The following is a 14803-nucleotide window of genomic DNA, read 5'->3' as shown; positions in this document are numbered from 1 at the left end:
TTGCTATTGCAATTGAACCCCCACTCGTGCGCTCAGATCTTCCCCTGAACATACTGGTATTTTCATGTCAAATTCAGAACTTAAGCTCGCTCTCTTCACGGATGACATTATTTTATTTGTCTCAAATCGCATCAATTTGCGAGCGATGCAATCTGAAGCTAGTTCAAAAACTATGTGCAACACATACTTTATGAGCTGTGCGATGGGACGTCCGCGGGAGTGCGCATTGCATCGCACCCGAAAAATGCACCATTTATGGGCACCTTAAGTATTGTTTAATTTTGTTATGTTTATATTAATTCTCTATTGTTATTTAACCCCTTCATGACAGAGCCAGTTTTTGCCTTCCTGACAGAGCCCTTTTTTTCAAATCTGGCATGTATCACTTAAGTGGGGATAACTTTTTTTTGCTTTTACTTATCCCAGTGATTTTGAGATTGTTTTCTCGTTACACATTGTACTTCAAGTTAGTGGTAAATTTTCGTCGATACAGTCTGTGTTTTTTTGTGAAAAATACCAAAATGTCGTGAAAAAATGGAAAATTTTGCGATTTGCAAAATGTCACATTTTCTGCTTGTGAGACAAATAAACATACCACTCAAAATAGTTAATAACTAACAAAGACCATATGTCTACTTTATGTTGCCATCATTATTTCAACCTCCTTTTCATTTTTTTGGACACTAGGAGGCTTCAAATATGAATAGCAAATTCTCAAATTTTCAAGAAAATTTCAAACTCTGATTTTTTTAGGGACCAGGTCAGTTATGATGTGACTTTGAGTGACTTGTATGTGAGACACCCCCATAAATGATGCCATTTCAAAAACTGCACCCCTCACAGTATTCAAAACAGCATTTTGGAAGTTTGTTAACCCTTTAGGTGTTTCACAGGATATAAAACAAAGTGTAGGTGAAATTTCAAAATTTCATTTTTTTTGCAGATTTGCAATTTTAATACATTTTTCTAAGGAACACAGTAGATTTTACTAGAGAAATGTGACTAAAAATTGATTCCCCCAATTCTTTGGTTTTCATAAATATCCTATATGTGGCCCTAGTGTGCACGGTGACCAAACCACAGGCTTCATAATAGAAGGAGCACCTACTTGATTTTGGAGCCTCCTTTTTATGAGATTATTTTTTAGGCACAATGTAGGTTTCTAGGCACCATAAGATGCTAAAAGTTAGGTACCCCCCCACAAGTGACCCCATTTTGCAAACTACACCCTTCAGGGAATTCATCAAGGGGTATAGTGTACATTTCAAACCCCCAGGGGTTTCACCAATTGTGGTACAACTGGGCAGTGAAAATGAAAAAAAAATTTTTTTTCATTTTCACAGCTCAGTTGTATCAAAATTGGTGAAACCCCGGGGGGTTTGAAATGTACACTATACCCCTTGATGAATTCCCTGAAGGGTGTAGTTTGCAAAATGGGGTCACTTGTGGGGGGGTTCCACTGTATGGGTGTTTCGGGGGTCATTCAACCAGAATCTGTGCTGCAAAATCCAAAAATCACTCCTTCCCTTCTGAGTCCTGCCATGCACCCAACTGGTATTTTTGGTCACACATGAGGCATTGCCGTACTCGGGAGAAATTGGGGCACAGATTTTGGGGTGCTTTGTCTCCTTCATTCCTTGTGAAAATGAAAAATGTAATTTTTTACAGAAAAATGCAGTTCTGGCTCAAAATTTTTAATTTTCACAAGGAATGAAGGAGACAAAGCACCCCAAAATCTGTGCCCCAATTTCTCCCGAGTACGGCAATGCCTCACGTGTGACCAAAAAATACCAGTTGGGTGCATGGCAGGACTCAGAAGGGCAGGAGTGATTTTTGGTGGTGGAATGAATGGTGGGTGCTATGTCGCATTAGCAAGACCCCCGAAGCACCAATACAGTGGAACCCCCCCACAAGTGACCCCATTTTAGTCACCAGCTTTGGGAGGGGGGCTGGCGCTGCGGCTGGCGGGGGGGTGGGAGGGGTGCTGGCGCTGCGGCAGCCGGGTGGGTGGGAGGGAGGAGGGCTGCCGGGTGGGAGGGGCTGGCGATCGGTGCGGTATATACACACACACACACACACACACATATATATATATATATATATATATATATATATATATATATATATACATATATATATACACACACACACATATATATATATATATATATATATATATATATATATGTGTGTGTGTGTGTGTGTGTGTGTATATATATATATATATATATATATTTTCAGTGCATATATTTTTTTACTTTTTCTGCAGCTTGATGCTGCTGCTGCGGGGGGGAGGGGGGAGGAGGGCAGCGCTGCGTGCGCTCCAGACGCTCCGGGGGAGCCGCTGCTGCTGCCGGGTGAGTGCCCGGCGGGTGCGAGGGGGGGGCTGCACATCGGTGGTGATCGGTGCTGTACTTGACAGCACCGATCACCACCGATCCCTGTGTTACCGAGCGGCTTAGCCGCCGGTAACACAGGAAACGCTGTGAATGGCTGTTCAGATTTGAACAGCCAATCACAGCGATCGCCGACCGGGGGGGGGCACCCCTGCCCCCCCTGGGCGGCGAGGGGGGATGTCTGCTGTCAGGGACAGCAGACATCACCTAACTGTCACTGCGTCTCTAGACGCAGTGACAGTTAGAAGTCATGACGTATATATACGTCATGTGTCGGGAAGTACTTCCCGACCATGACGTATATATACGTCAAATGTCGTGAAGGGGTTAAATGCCATACAGGGCTGATGATAGGATATTTGTCACCCAGGGCAAGGCAGTAATTTGGCTCCGCTCCACTCCACCTCCCCCACCCCCACATGCATGTATGGGTATCACATCCAGTACCCTGGGTATGCGACTCTCTAGCCCAGGGGTAGCCAACTCCATTCCTCAAGAGCTACCAACAGTTCACAATTTTTAGCTCACTTCGCAGGTACACGGGTGCACTCATTACTGACAGACACATTTAAAAGATCCACAGGTGGAGCTAAATACTTTACTTGATTCTGTGAGGAGACCATTATCGGTTGGTAGCACTTGAGGACTGGAGTTGGCTACCCCTGCTCTAGCCTCTCCCCTAGTTTCTGCACTGTACCATACAATTTCCAAGCGTCAACGAGGGGGCGGGTGAGGAGAGAGTACTTGGAACTGATTATGCCTCCTCCCTATAGTGTGAACGGGACGGGTTACCTGATCACAATGCACAGCAACCTGGGTTCCGACCCTGGAAATAAACCTTTTCATCCGGAATGCCAGGTTGCTGGACCCAGGTATTCTAAAAAGGCCCTTTCACACTGCACTTGGCCCCTGTCGACCCAGGTTATTTGTGCAATGTGAAAGGGGTATACATTGCAAATTGGGGCCTACTACAACTTCTTTGAGGGGAGAAGTTCAGCTGAGCCCCCCAGAAGGTCCAGAGTGGCAGGATCGCATGTGATATATCAAATCACTGTGATATATATCGCATGATATCTATTCACCCCTGCGGGATCCGATGGATCCTTAGTACAGCAGTGTCAATTTCCAGATCCAATCCAATGTGCACATCGGATAAGAATCATAGGTTAAACATGCGATTTGGTCCCTTTTTATCCGATTCCTTGGTCTGATGCCTCGGAATCAGATGTAGAGAGCCCAATTCGCATTAGGGGATGGGGGCCTTTAGACATGCTGGAATACCATAAGTTGCTTAACCCTGGCTTATAAAAGTATCTGATGAGACCTTCTTCCCTGCCTATAAAATAATTTGTATGATCAGACAGACTTTTCTTTAACAGCAGCTAATCAACCTCCATGCCAATAAAGTCAGATATGGCGAGTCTGGGTGGCGTACTGACAAACCAAAAGCTTGAAATTGACTGTTCTCCAGGGGATGTGGTTAAGATCCAGACAGTCAGAATACTGAGGACCTAATTCAGACCTGATCGCAGGACATATTTGTTCTCAAAATGGACACTGCAGGTGGGGCTGATGTAACATGTGCAGACAGTTAGATATGGGTGAGTTATTTTGTTTCTGTGCAGGGTAAATACTGGCTGCTTTATTTTTACACTGCAATTTAGCTTTCAGTTTGAACACACTCCACCGAAATCTAAAGGCCCCCATACACCATACACTATTTGGGCCCGATTGCACCGGATTCCGATGAATCAGGCCGTGAAATCGGACTAAATTGCACGTGTATGGCATCCGGTGTGCGGTCCTGTGCCATCAGCGGCACATCATGGGTGCTTTAAGCTACTCACAATGTATAGCATCCGATGGGGGGGGGGCCTCTGGAACTTGCCGGGGACACAGAGATTTGTATGGGTTTTTTTGCAGCCCCACTCTCCGCAGTTTTGAGAAAAACTATACCAAAAGCTATACCCTATTCCTAATCCTGACTAGTCTGAGATATATACCTCTAGAACTCTTCTATGCCAGAAATTCATCCTGTGAAAAAATTGATTAGGAGGAGGAGTAGCCTCAAGCTGAGAACAAGGAGCACAAATTGTATCATACTGCAGATAGAGCTCATCACAAGCTTCACAAACTCTCATATACTGAACTGTCATGGGGAAAAAATATATTTGGAAGCAACACCATTTAACCAGTAAACAGTAGCTATAAGTGGCCTTACTAATGCTGGTCACACATCAGACCAACTTTCCTCCAACCATCCAACTAGTTGCTTGGATGGAATAAAAATATGGTACTGGATGGGAGCAAAGGACATCAGAAATGTGCTCACAAACCCAGGAAAAAGGACAAAAACATTCAGTCAAATTGTTGAAATCAAACAGATTCAACTACAGTACCGTGTCTGAGCGACAGTTTTTGTCAAATTTTGGGAGCAAATTTCTGAAGTAAATATTACATTTGCTCCCATACAGTACCATATTTTTATTCCATCCAAGCAACTAGTTGGATGGTTGGAGGAAAGTTGGTCTGATGTGTGGCCAGCATTACTAATCTATTCAGTGTTTTCTACATCCCTTTGCGAGCGTTGAAACGGCAATCGCAGCCAATCGCAATTTCAGAGCCAGCCAGGGGTGGTTAAAAGCCCTTTGCAGGGGCAGGATGTGGCAGTTGTGGGAGCAAACGGGACAATGCCAGCGTACGCAAAAGAAAATTTAAAAACACTTATGAAATCAAGTTAGGGATTTTAATTAGTTTTTCTTCTATAGGAGGCGTTTGTAAAAAGTGTCAAAAAAATTTCCTTTTGCAGTTATTAGTAGCTTTGGTGGTGCAAGCTAATACTAGAACTGGGGGCAAGTAAATAAATGCGTGTGTTTCACATTACAGACATGGGACATTGAGCATGTGTTTCACATTGAGGAGCTAGACGCAGGAGCTAGAATGTAATGGAATCGGTACATCCGTCAGACCAGACTTGTCTACATTCATTAGGTCGACCCCGGAAGGTCGACATGGGTCAAGGGCGAGTTTTTCACTGTTTTTTGGCCCGAATGTCGACACAGTCGACACGGACACAGTTGGAGTTGACCTGCAGCCCCTCGCTTCGCTAGCAATGCTTCGGGCACGGTGCCTCGCTACGCTCGGCACACACTTTTATTCTCCCACCACGCCCTAGTGGATGGTAGGGCATGAAATACTGCCTGTCGGCACATGTCGGCTCAAAGAACAGTGAAAAAATCATGCCGACCTTGGGGCCAGTCGACCTTCTGGGGTCGACCTAAGTGTGGTCTGACAGATGACCGTTTCCCAATGTAACATATCCTGGGATTTAACACACTAGTTGTACTGTACAATTCTCATCTTTATAGTAACACATTCAGCAGCTATAAAACCACCATCAGGAACTCAAACATCATCGCTCGTATATACTGTATGTGTAATTACACTCAAGTTGCAGCTGTATACCCAAATTCCTTATTATTAGATATTCATTTAATGCCAAAGGTAGAGCAATATAAACTGTACATTAACTAGGTTGAAGGGTCAGAATCTCTCTTATTCATAGGATGTAAATAAAACAAATAAAAAAACATACATTATATTCTATATAGCTGTCCCATCTTGACAATAGGGGTGCAACAGACCATTTTACCAAGGCCATGGGAGAACACAGACTTCCCAGTGACTTACCTTTCTTGAGCAAGACAGAGATATATATATATATATATATATATATATATATATATATATATATATATATATTTCCCTGTACAGCTTCATGTTCACAAAGTGACTCGTAGTGCAATAAATCATAAAACAAACAATAGATTACTCTATCCCTCAAATGACAATCCCTGGTCAGTGCTAGAAGGAAAATGGGTTAATTTCCTTCCACAGGGTGGGGTGGGTTTTATTACAATATAATAAAGAAAGGACTGTTGATTTAGCAGTCTATGTAGGGCTGTCCAAGTAATTATTAAGTGTGATAAGAGATGAGAGCTGAATATTGCAAATTAGAAAAATTACAAGAAAAAACATCCCCAAAAAATACAGTTTATTTCCTATTCTATTTAGATGAACCACTGAAGTGAGTATCCTCTCCTTGCAATAAGGCTTCCATAGGGACAAGGAGGGAGGGGTTCTCTGGACTCTGAAGGGACAAGAAATCTGAGATGTCTATAGAAGGAGGAGTCCAAGGCTGAGAGTCTGAGGGGCTCAGTAAGTGTCCACTGCTGCCTTCACAAGGTGACGATGAAAGCGGTACAGGATCAGGAGGTGTGGGCTCAGTTGCTGGTTTTTGGACAGTGTCAGATTCGGAAACAGAAGATCTTTTGCGCTTTTTGGATGTCTCTCTATCTTTAACAGAGTCTCTGCAGGCGCACTGACACTGACAGGACTCCTCCTGTTTTATGATGATGACAGGAAGGCTCAAACCAATCTGCTGTACAGCATTGCCTGGAAATGACATGGAGGTTAGAAATCTCAGCATGTGATGTTTGATACAGAACTCAATGGGATTGGTACATTATAAAAGAGGGGCTATAGCCACAAAATTCAGTTACACCAGTCATCTTCTGCTAGGTCTATGATTCTTGTTACAGGGTCTGCTTCATGAGAACAGTGGACGTGTAGCCACCGCACTACCATTAAGTACAGGGGGGCAGGCAAAACAATAAAGCAGGGAAGCTTTTGTCAGCAGGGGTGAAAAACCTGCATAGAGCAATTATCCCTATTTATGTGTCTAAGAAATAACATCACCAAACGCAATACTCAATATGGAAAAGTTAAAACCGTTAACATCTGTATGATAAACAGCCCAATAAACAGTAAAAAAGTCACTATGCAAAGGTAACCTATCCTGTCACACATCTCTGTCATGGTGTCACTACTCAGTGATCACTTCCTGCAGTAACCATATGTTACTCCATAGGTTTTCAGCAGATGTGTATTAACGGAATAACACAAAGATCTACATTAAAAATAAAAAAATCATGAGGTTATAGTACATGGTTCATGACTGAAAAATGGCCGGATATTCCCATATAAACATTAATTTTCATATAGAACTCTTCACTTCAGTCTTAAATCCATGAATCTGTCTAGCTGGACAATTTTATTATTTAAAGGTTTGTAAATACCACATAGTTCCTAATGCTAATGAAATATATTGCCTAATTCAAACCGGATTGCAAATAATTTTTTTTTCTCAAAAAAAAAAAAAAAAACATGCTGCACTGCAGGTGGGGCAGATGTAACATGTGCAGCGAGAGTTAGATGTGGGTGGGGTGTATTGAACCTAAAATTTTAATTTCAATGTAAAAATAATGCAGCCAGTATTTACCCTGCACAGAAACAATATAATCCACCCAAATGTAACTCTGCACATGTTATATCTGCCCCACCTGCAGTGCAGTATGGTTTTGACCATTTTGAGAACAAATTTGTCCTGTGATACTGTCTAAATTAGGCTCATGATGTACATGCAAAATATTTACTGAACATAAAACATACCGCCAGTGCCGGGGAGTGGGACAGTAGTAGTGAAGTAAACCTTTTCCACCTTTGGAACTTGCTGCTGCTGCTGCTGAAGGAAAGAACAGACTTTAATGACTAAATACAGAGCATGATCAGGTCTAATATGCTAAAAGCAGAGTCACATGTGCTCACCATACTTACAGCAAAAGCAAGAACTGAGCATGGCCACATTACCATTATATTTTGAGGAGGGGTATTCCCTCAGGTGTGATATAATAGATATACAGGTTTAAGATGGACAGGCAATAGGTCGACCCCATATAACCGACATGCGATAGCTCAATAGGTCGTCAAGAAAAAGGTTGACGCAAAAGTTCAGACATGGAAATGGTCAACAAGATTTTTTTGTGGGTGCCATTTTGTATGTTTCATCACCTGTGACCATAATAAGTGTAAACGTATACTGATTCCTAATCATAGTACACATAGATGGTAAGTAAAGTAAATGTTGATGGGAATCACGTGCCCTCTACTTTAAGTGTAGAAAAGTCACTAGTGTGAGCAAAAGTCACCATTAGTGCAAGACTAGACCGAACCATTATAAGGCAACAGAGCCAAGGGGTCATAAGCATAAGTCCATGGGGGGAGTAAGGTGAGAAAGGTGAATTTTAATGGGCATATATACATGGAGGAGTTTGATGACACAAAGGAAAATTTGAAAAGATGCAATTGCCTTCAAGAAATGTGCAGGGGACGTATGGCATTTTAACGGTCATGGACAGGGCCGGTGCAAGGCACCGGAGCGACCCAGGCGAGTCGGGGTGGGGGCGCCCCGGTGCCGGGGGGGGGGTGTACCTGTCCTGCGGCTGTGTATATAAAGCTTGCGGCGGCGGCGGGGGTCTCAGTGCAGTCAAGAAATAACGAGCGCTATCCGCCTGGCTATGCGGAAGCGCTTCTGTTGTGAAAACACTGGCCGCACGGCGCACGCTGATTGGCTGAATCTCAGCCAATCAGCGTGCGGCCAGTGTTTCCACAACAGAAGCGCTTCCGCGTAGCCAAGCGGATAGCGCTCGTTATTTCTTGACTGCAGGGACCCCCCGCTGCCGCCAGCTTTATATACACAGCCGCAGGACAGGTACCCCCGCGGCATGGGGGTGGGGGGGGAAATGCCGCCCTCCAGTGGCCCTAGGCAAATGCCTAGATTTGCCTAGTGGTGGCACCGGCCCTGGTCATGGAAAGGGGTATGGTGGCATAAAGGAGGGGGGGGGGGGGGGGTATGAGGATGGTCTCATGGCATAGAAGGACAATGTAGGAATAATGAGAGCTATAATGTAGAACCAGGAGCAGGGAAAATATAAAAAGAAATTATGTTCCCTGCGCCCATAAAATTATGAATGCCATAGAAACATGGGATCAGTTTTATTTTTGTGCTTCATAATCTGGAGGATGTTTTAGTAACAAAATAATTATTAAATGAACTTTATAGGGTGGAATTAAATGGTTAGCGCCAGCAGCTGCCACTCTCGTATGTCTGACAGAGCTTCGGTTGAGATTGGCTGATAGCATTCAGCTTGCACCTGCTGGGGATGGCAAGCTAAAATGAGCAAAAATAATTCTGCTCGACCGCTCAAAAGGAAATTTTGCAGTGCTCCAGGTTGTTACCTTTTGCAGCTAAAACACACTAAATAGCATGATAACAAAGATCAATTTAGTATCAAACTGCGATCTCCTGTCACTTTAGACTGAAGATCAAGTATATTTTATCAAAATTAATACTAGGCTTACAGGTTTCATTTACAAATTAACACTTTTTTTCTAGGAAAACTATCAGTGTTTAAAAAGGCAACACAAAAAAGTGCAGTTGTGTGCTTGTTTTCACTTAGACACCGGTCACAACTGTTACCAAATAAACACCTTCAATCTTACAGATGAGGAACTTAAGCCCCATACACATTATTCGATCCCCGCCAACGCCGATATTGGGACCTGGCAGCAGGCCCAACATCAACAAGTTCATTCTAGCACCTGCCAACTTTGAAAACCCATGCAGTTCCTCTTCCCTGTCTGGGGTGTTTCTAGCATGGGTCTGGTTTGCATATCAGAGCTGATATACAGACCACAATGTGCTAGAGGCACTACAGCAGACAGTGACACCCCAGGCAGGGAAGAGAAACTGCATGGGTTTTCAAAGTTGGCGGGTGCTAGAATGAACACTACATACACACTTGCCGATCATAGGTGCGAGGGGGGCGATGGTAATCATGTTAAGGAGGACCTCCCTTATCTGCACATGTTCAGATGAGGTAAAGGGTCATTAACGACATGTAGGAGCGCACATCTGTGCACATGGGTTGCAAGGCAGGGTGAAAACAAAAATAATACTTTCAAAATCACCAAGGCTACGTACTGCCAATGGGGACCGGGAATATTATTGCACTGATGTATGAAGACATCAGAAGTTCTCTGGTGCATAGCCGCTGCACTACAAAAAAAAGTCAAGGGATCGGAGAAGGGGCACTAAAAGTGATAGATCTCCCCCAACCTGCCCAAAAAGGAGGTATCCTCTTTCAAAAATACAAGCATCATAGGTAGCAATCATTAAGAAGTCTAGAGAGTCTAATGTCACCTGACATTAACACCCTGCACTACATTATATTAAAATCTGTATTAAAAATACTAGAAAAAAAGTGAGGGGAACAGGGAAGAACTGTAAGCGGGAATTCTAGTTTAATGCCCAGATTTCCTGCATTCTGGCTTTGATAGTGTCCCTTCATTTGAAGCACTGCTGCCTAGTTCTTAAAATGGTATGTCCATATAGATGGCCATATTATTCCTACACAGTAAGTTTGTTCATTAAAAAATATGCAAACTAGCAAAAATGGTAATTTTCAATTGCAAAAAAAAGATCATAAAAATCTAAGCATGGAAACTTTTTGAGGTTTTGAAAACTTGGTCTGATGCTAAAGCATAAACCATAACAGTACATTTTAATTCATAGACTTGCGATTTCGATGAAGAAAAAAAAACCAACAACTTTTTATCCATTTTATGAAAATTGTGTTTCCCTTGCCAGGAAGTATATGCAAACTAATGGTATTTTTTGGTACATTTCAAGTATCCTGGGAGGGCAAAAAATTTGTGGTGTAGTGTGGGAATTAAATAAACAAATTACAGATATGGATGTTGGAATGTGGCCATCCCAAAAATAGACTTGGCATAAATGTTGTCAAAAGCATAAGTAGCCAAATTTCTAGATGGATTTTAAAGGTATCTATAATAACTTATAGGGTGTAAACACAGAATTCATTTATTTTTCGATTCGATTATGCTTATATAAGCAAAATCGAATCGAAAGGAAAATGGAATGCATTTGATCCCGACACTATAGTCAAAATCAAACGTGTACATGGCGCTGTGCAATTCGATCGCGATTGAAAAGAAAAGGAATCTGACTATGTGTCACTTATGGTATCACTTAGTGGTGTGAGGCTTTAGACCAGGCATGTCCAAATTACAGCCCGTGCTGTCATGTCAAGCGGCCCGCAGCCTCAAGCTGGAAGCGGGCAGAGCATCAGATGTGGGAAGCACAGCACAGGACACTAAAGGTGGGGCCCCGGCGAGCGCGTCTTTACCTTGCTGTCTGCTGCAGTGAGGAAGTGCCGGCCGCCACAGTCAAATGTGTTTGGCCTCCTACCCCTGCTGCTGCAATGATTCAAAGGGCAGTATTCAAAGAAAAAAATTCTCTGTGCATGGCGAGAGATTTTTTCTCTCGCCACGCACTCTCCATGTTCCGGAGCCTCCTGCTCCCACTATTCAATGTATTTAAGACTCGCTGCCACTCGCGGCGAGTCTTAACCCCTGCAGCGGACGAGCGTCCGCGGCAGGGAGCTTTCAGGGAGCCGGAAGCAGCCAGAGAGATTAAAGTCTCCCTGGCTGCTCCAGAGGAATGTGGAGGGGAGGTGGTCTCCCCGGGACCCAGGCAGCACAGGCTGCCCCCCCCCCCCCCTATAGCCAGCGGGGGACCCAGTATTCACTGCACCCGATCGTGCACGATCGGGTGCAGTGAATATATGAATATCTAATGAGCGGCTCGAGCGCTCCGGCCCCCTGCTGGCTGCACTGTGTAAAAAAAAAATATATATATATATATATATATATATATATATATATATATATATATATATATATATATATATATATATATATATATATTTTTTTTTAATTAAATATATATTCATGTGCTATAAGCACATGAATAAAAAATAACATGCCCCTTCACAGAAAAAAAAACCTGATTTTTTTACACCAAAATAAAAAAAAAAAACCCTTTTAGTTTAAAAGTTCACATTCCAGCTCTCCATCAAAAGATGGAGAATTTCTACACAGAGAGAGACGGCCAAAATCACTTAGAAAGACGGCGAATATTTCACATTGAATAGGGTGGTTCACTTTTGGAGAGCAAAATGCTCCGTCCAAGGCGAAAAAAGCTAAAATTCTCCATAAAACACGGAGAATTTTTCTCATTGAATACTGCCCAAAGAATGTTAGGCTGAATGGTCGGCCCCCACACATTTACTCTTCCCCAAATCTGGCCCTCGTCGCAAAAAGTTTGGACACCCCTGCTTTTGACTAACCTATCAAATTCCTTAATCAGGGCTTCAAAATGACCACAGATGTGACCTTATACATCTATCCTTAGCATACCAGAGTGAGATGCTGACACAAGTGCAACTTTGCCTAGCACCAGGCATCTTTTTTCCTTTTTTTTTTTTTTTTCCTTCTTTGCTGGAAATGCATCTTAGATGCAACTGTGCTGACTGATTTGATATGCAATATGTTTATTTTGTGTGATTAGTGTTGTATATGGAGCACAACGTAACCTGCAGCTGCTACATCGTCGCATTTTATATGCAGAACCCGAGACTCAGTCACACACAAATATAGAAGTATCACATATCAAATTATTCAGAACATTCTCCTGGCAGCCTTAGTTACATGACGAGATGGGCGGTTTGGTGAGACTGCCGCAATGATGTATTAGGACACAACTGCATATAATAAAATATCTTCTTAGAACATATACACATGCCGGCTACCAGTTCATACTGCAATGACTACAATACTTGCACTGAAGCACTTTTCACAAAACTGTATACTTCAGAACAAGACTTCTATACCAAGTGGAAAAACGACTACCCAATATTGAGGAGAACAGACAATGCAAAAAAACTAGATGGAGCGGTCTGTTGTTGCAGACACAAAGTAATTTATGTGGAGGGCATCTCTCGCATTCACTGAACAAAATGTCTGCCGTTTCAATGCACATCGTTTTTGGGTGTGCAGTGATATTAACTTTGCGAATGTTGGCACAACATTGTCAGAATGTCTATAAGCACAATGTTGGTAGCCCACTAAAAACGCTAGGTCAATTTTCAGCCTCAAAATGTATTCTTGATCTTAGTGAATATTGGATCTTGATCTGCCACTAAGTTATATAGAATAGTGTAAATACTCACAGCTTGATCAAGGTTTTGAGAAGCACCATTTAATATCCACTGAATGTTTTGCTCATCCACCTGCACTAGTGTCTGTAAAACAGTGTCTGAAGCAGCTCCTACAGGCAGAGCAGGACCTGTAACAACAGTCAATCCTTCTACTAAGGGTTGTGAGGTCTGTGGTGTAATGAAGCTGTCCTGGGTGACAGGCAAATGATTCCCATTATGGATAGGCACTTGTGCAGATGTAGAGGAAGCAGAAGTTGCTGGCTGAGTCCCACATCCTATGGTGCCAGATGGTAAAGGTGCTGATGTTGTGCCCAGTGTAGCTGCTAATGGAGCCTCTGAGGCAGCAGGTGGGTTAACCAGAGGGATAGCTAATGGTTGAGGCTCGGCTGTGCTGGTCTCTGCTGGGTTCAATGCTTGCGTGTCTGTAGTCCAAGTTTTCAGCAGTGTTTCTGTGAACAATATAAATACAGAAAGATTAAAGCTGGGTACACTCTATACCTGGGGTAGCCAACTCCAGTCCTCAAGAGCTACCAACAGGTAATGTTTTCCAGATCTCCTCACAGAATCGCAAGTGAAGTAATTAGCTCCAACTGTGGATCTTTTCAAATGTGTTAGTGAGTAATGAGTGCACCTGTGCAGCAGCTAGGTTGTCTGGAAAACGTGAACTGTTGGTAGCTCTCGAGGACTGGAGTTGGCTACCACTGGTCTATACAATCTTTTGATCATTACACCGTCCTGAGGCGGTTCAGCATTACTATCCTATAGTGTGTACACCCAATCCATTGCTGTCTCCGAATGTTCATTGCATTGTCCCATCAATGGTGTGTACACACTGAGATTCATAATTCATACTATCTACATTCAATCTGCACAATACAGTCATTGCTGCACTGTCTATTTGGCTTTTCGATTTCAGCTGAACGGGAGCGCACATTGGCAAATTTGGCATTTTTAGAAAGCTTAAAAACATGTTCTATCTCCATTTGATGTCTTTGTGATACCGATTTGATTTGGACTATATAGTCCAAATCGAAGGGTAAATTGCACAGTGTGTACACACCATAACATGCTACATATCAGATGGGATGATAGAATATACAATGTGAAATACAGGATGGACAGGTATATAATACAGGAAATGTACCATAGAATAAGTGATAGATTAGTAAAGGAGGGGTGATGTGTAGGTGAGAGGAACATTAAAAACAGACCAAGAGATGATAGTCCCAGAACTATAAGATATAGGGGGGATTCAATATGTGCCAATATTTCCTGGAAGGTGAAATACCGGCACTCACCTATTCAACGCTGCAGTTATCAACAGCATTGAAGGCTGTCAGACAAAACTTTTTTAAAGTCATATCTTTATTGTCGGAAATGGACGCAGATTGTCAAATTCACAGATGTTTTTCGACAATCCGCGCCTGT

The 14803-nt window shown here is 42.7% G+C and overlaps 1 protein-coding gene across 3 annotated transcripts in view; it reads right to left on the bottom strand.

The window, feature by feature from the left end:
• Positions 1–5128: 5128 nt before the first annotated feature.
• The window catches only part of MTF1 (metal regulatory transcription factor 1), a 32629-nt gene continuing 22954 nt past the window's right edge, over positions 5129–14803 (bottom strand). The window contains exons 8-10 of one of the 3 annotated variants that reach the window (XM_083173582.1): positions 13388–13824; positions 7908–7980; positions 5129–6851 (exon numbers count right to left, since the gene is read on the bottom strand). In XM_083173582.1, the coding sequence (XP_083029708.1) occupies positions 6463–6851; positions 7908–7980; positions 13388–13824 (899 nt within the window). In that variant the 3' untranslated portion in view covers positions 5129–6462. The remainder of the gene's footprint in view (positions 6852–7907; positions 7981–13387; positions 13825–14803) is intronic. The other 2 variants (XM_083173583.1, XM_083173584.1) reach the window with 2 other exon arrangements.

Source organism: Crinia signifera, chromosome 2 (genome assembly GCF_055691185.1).
Source record: "Crinia signifera chromosome 2, ASM5569118v1, whole genome shotgun sequence".
Classification (NCBI taxonomy): Eukaryota; Metazoa; Chordata; class Amphibia; order Anura; family Myobatrachidae; genus Crinia; species Crinia signifera.
The sequence above is the reverse complement of the archived record's forward strand: the minus strand, read 5'-3'. Positions and strand labels throughout refer to the sequence as shown.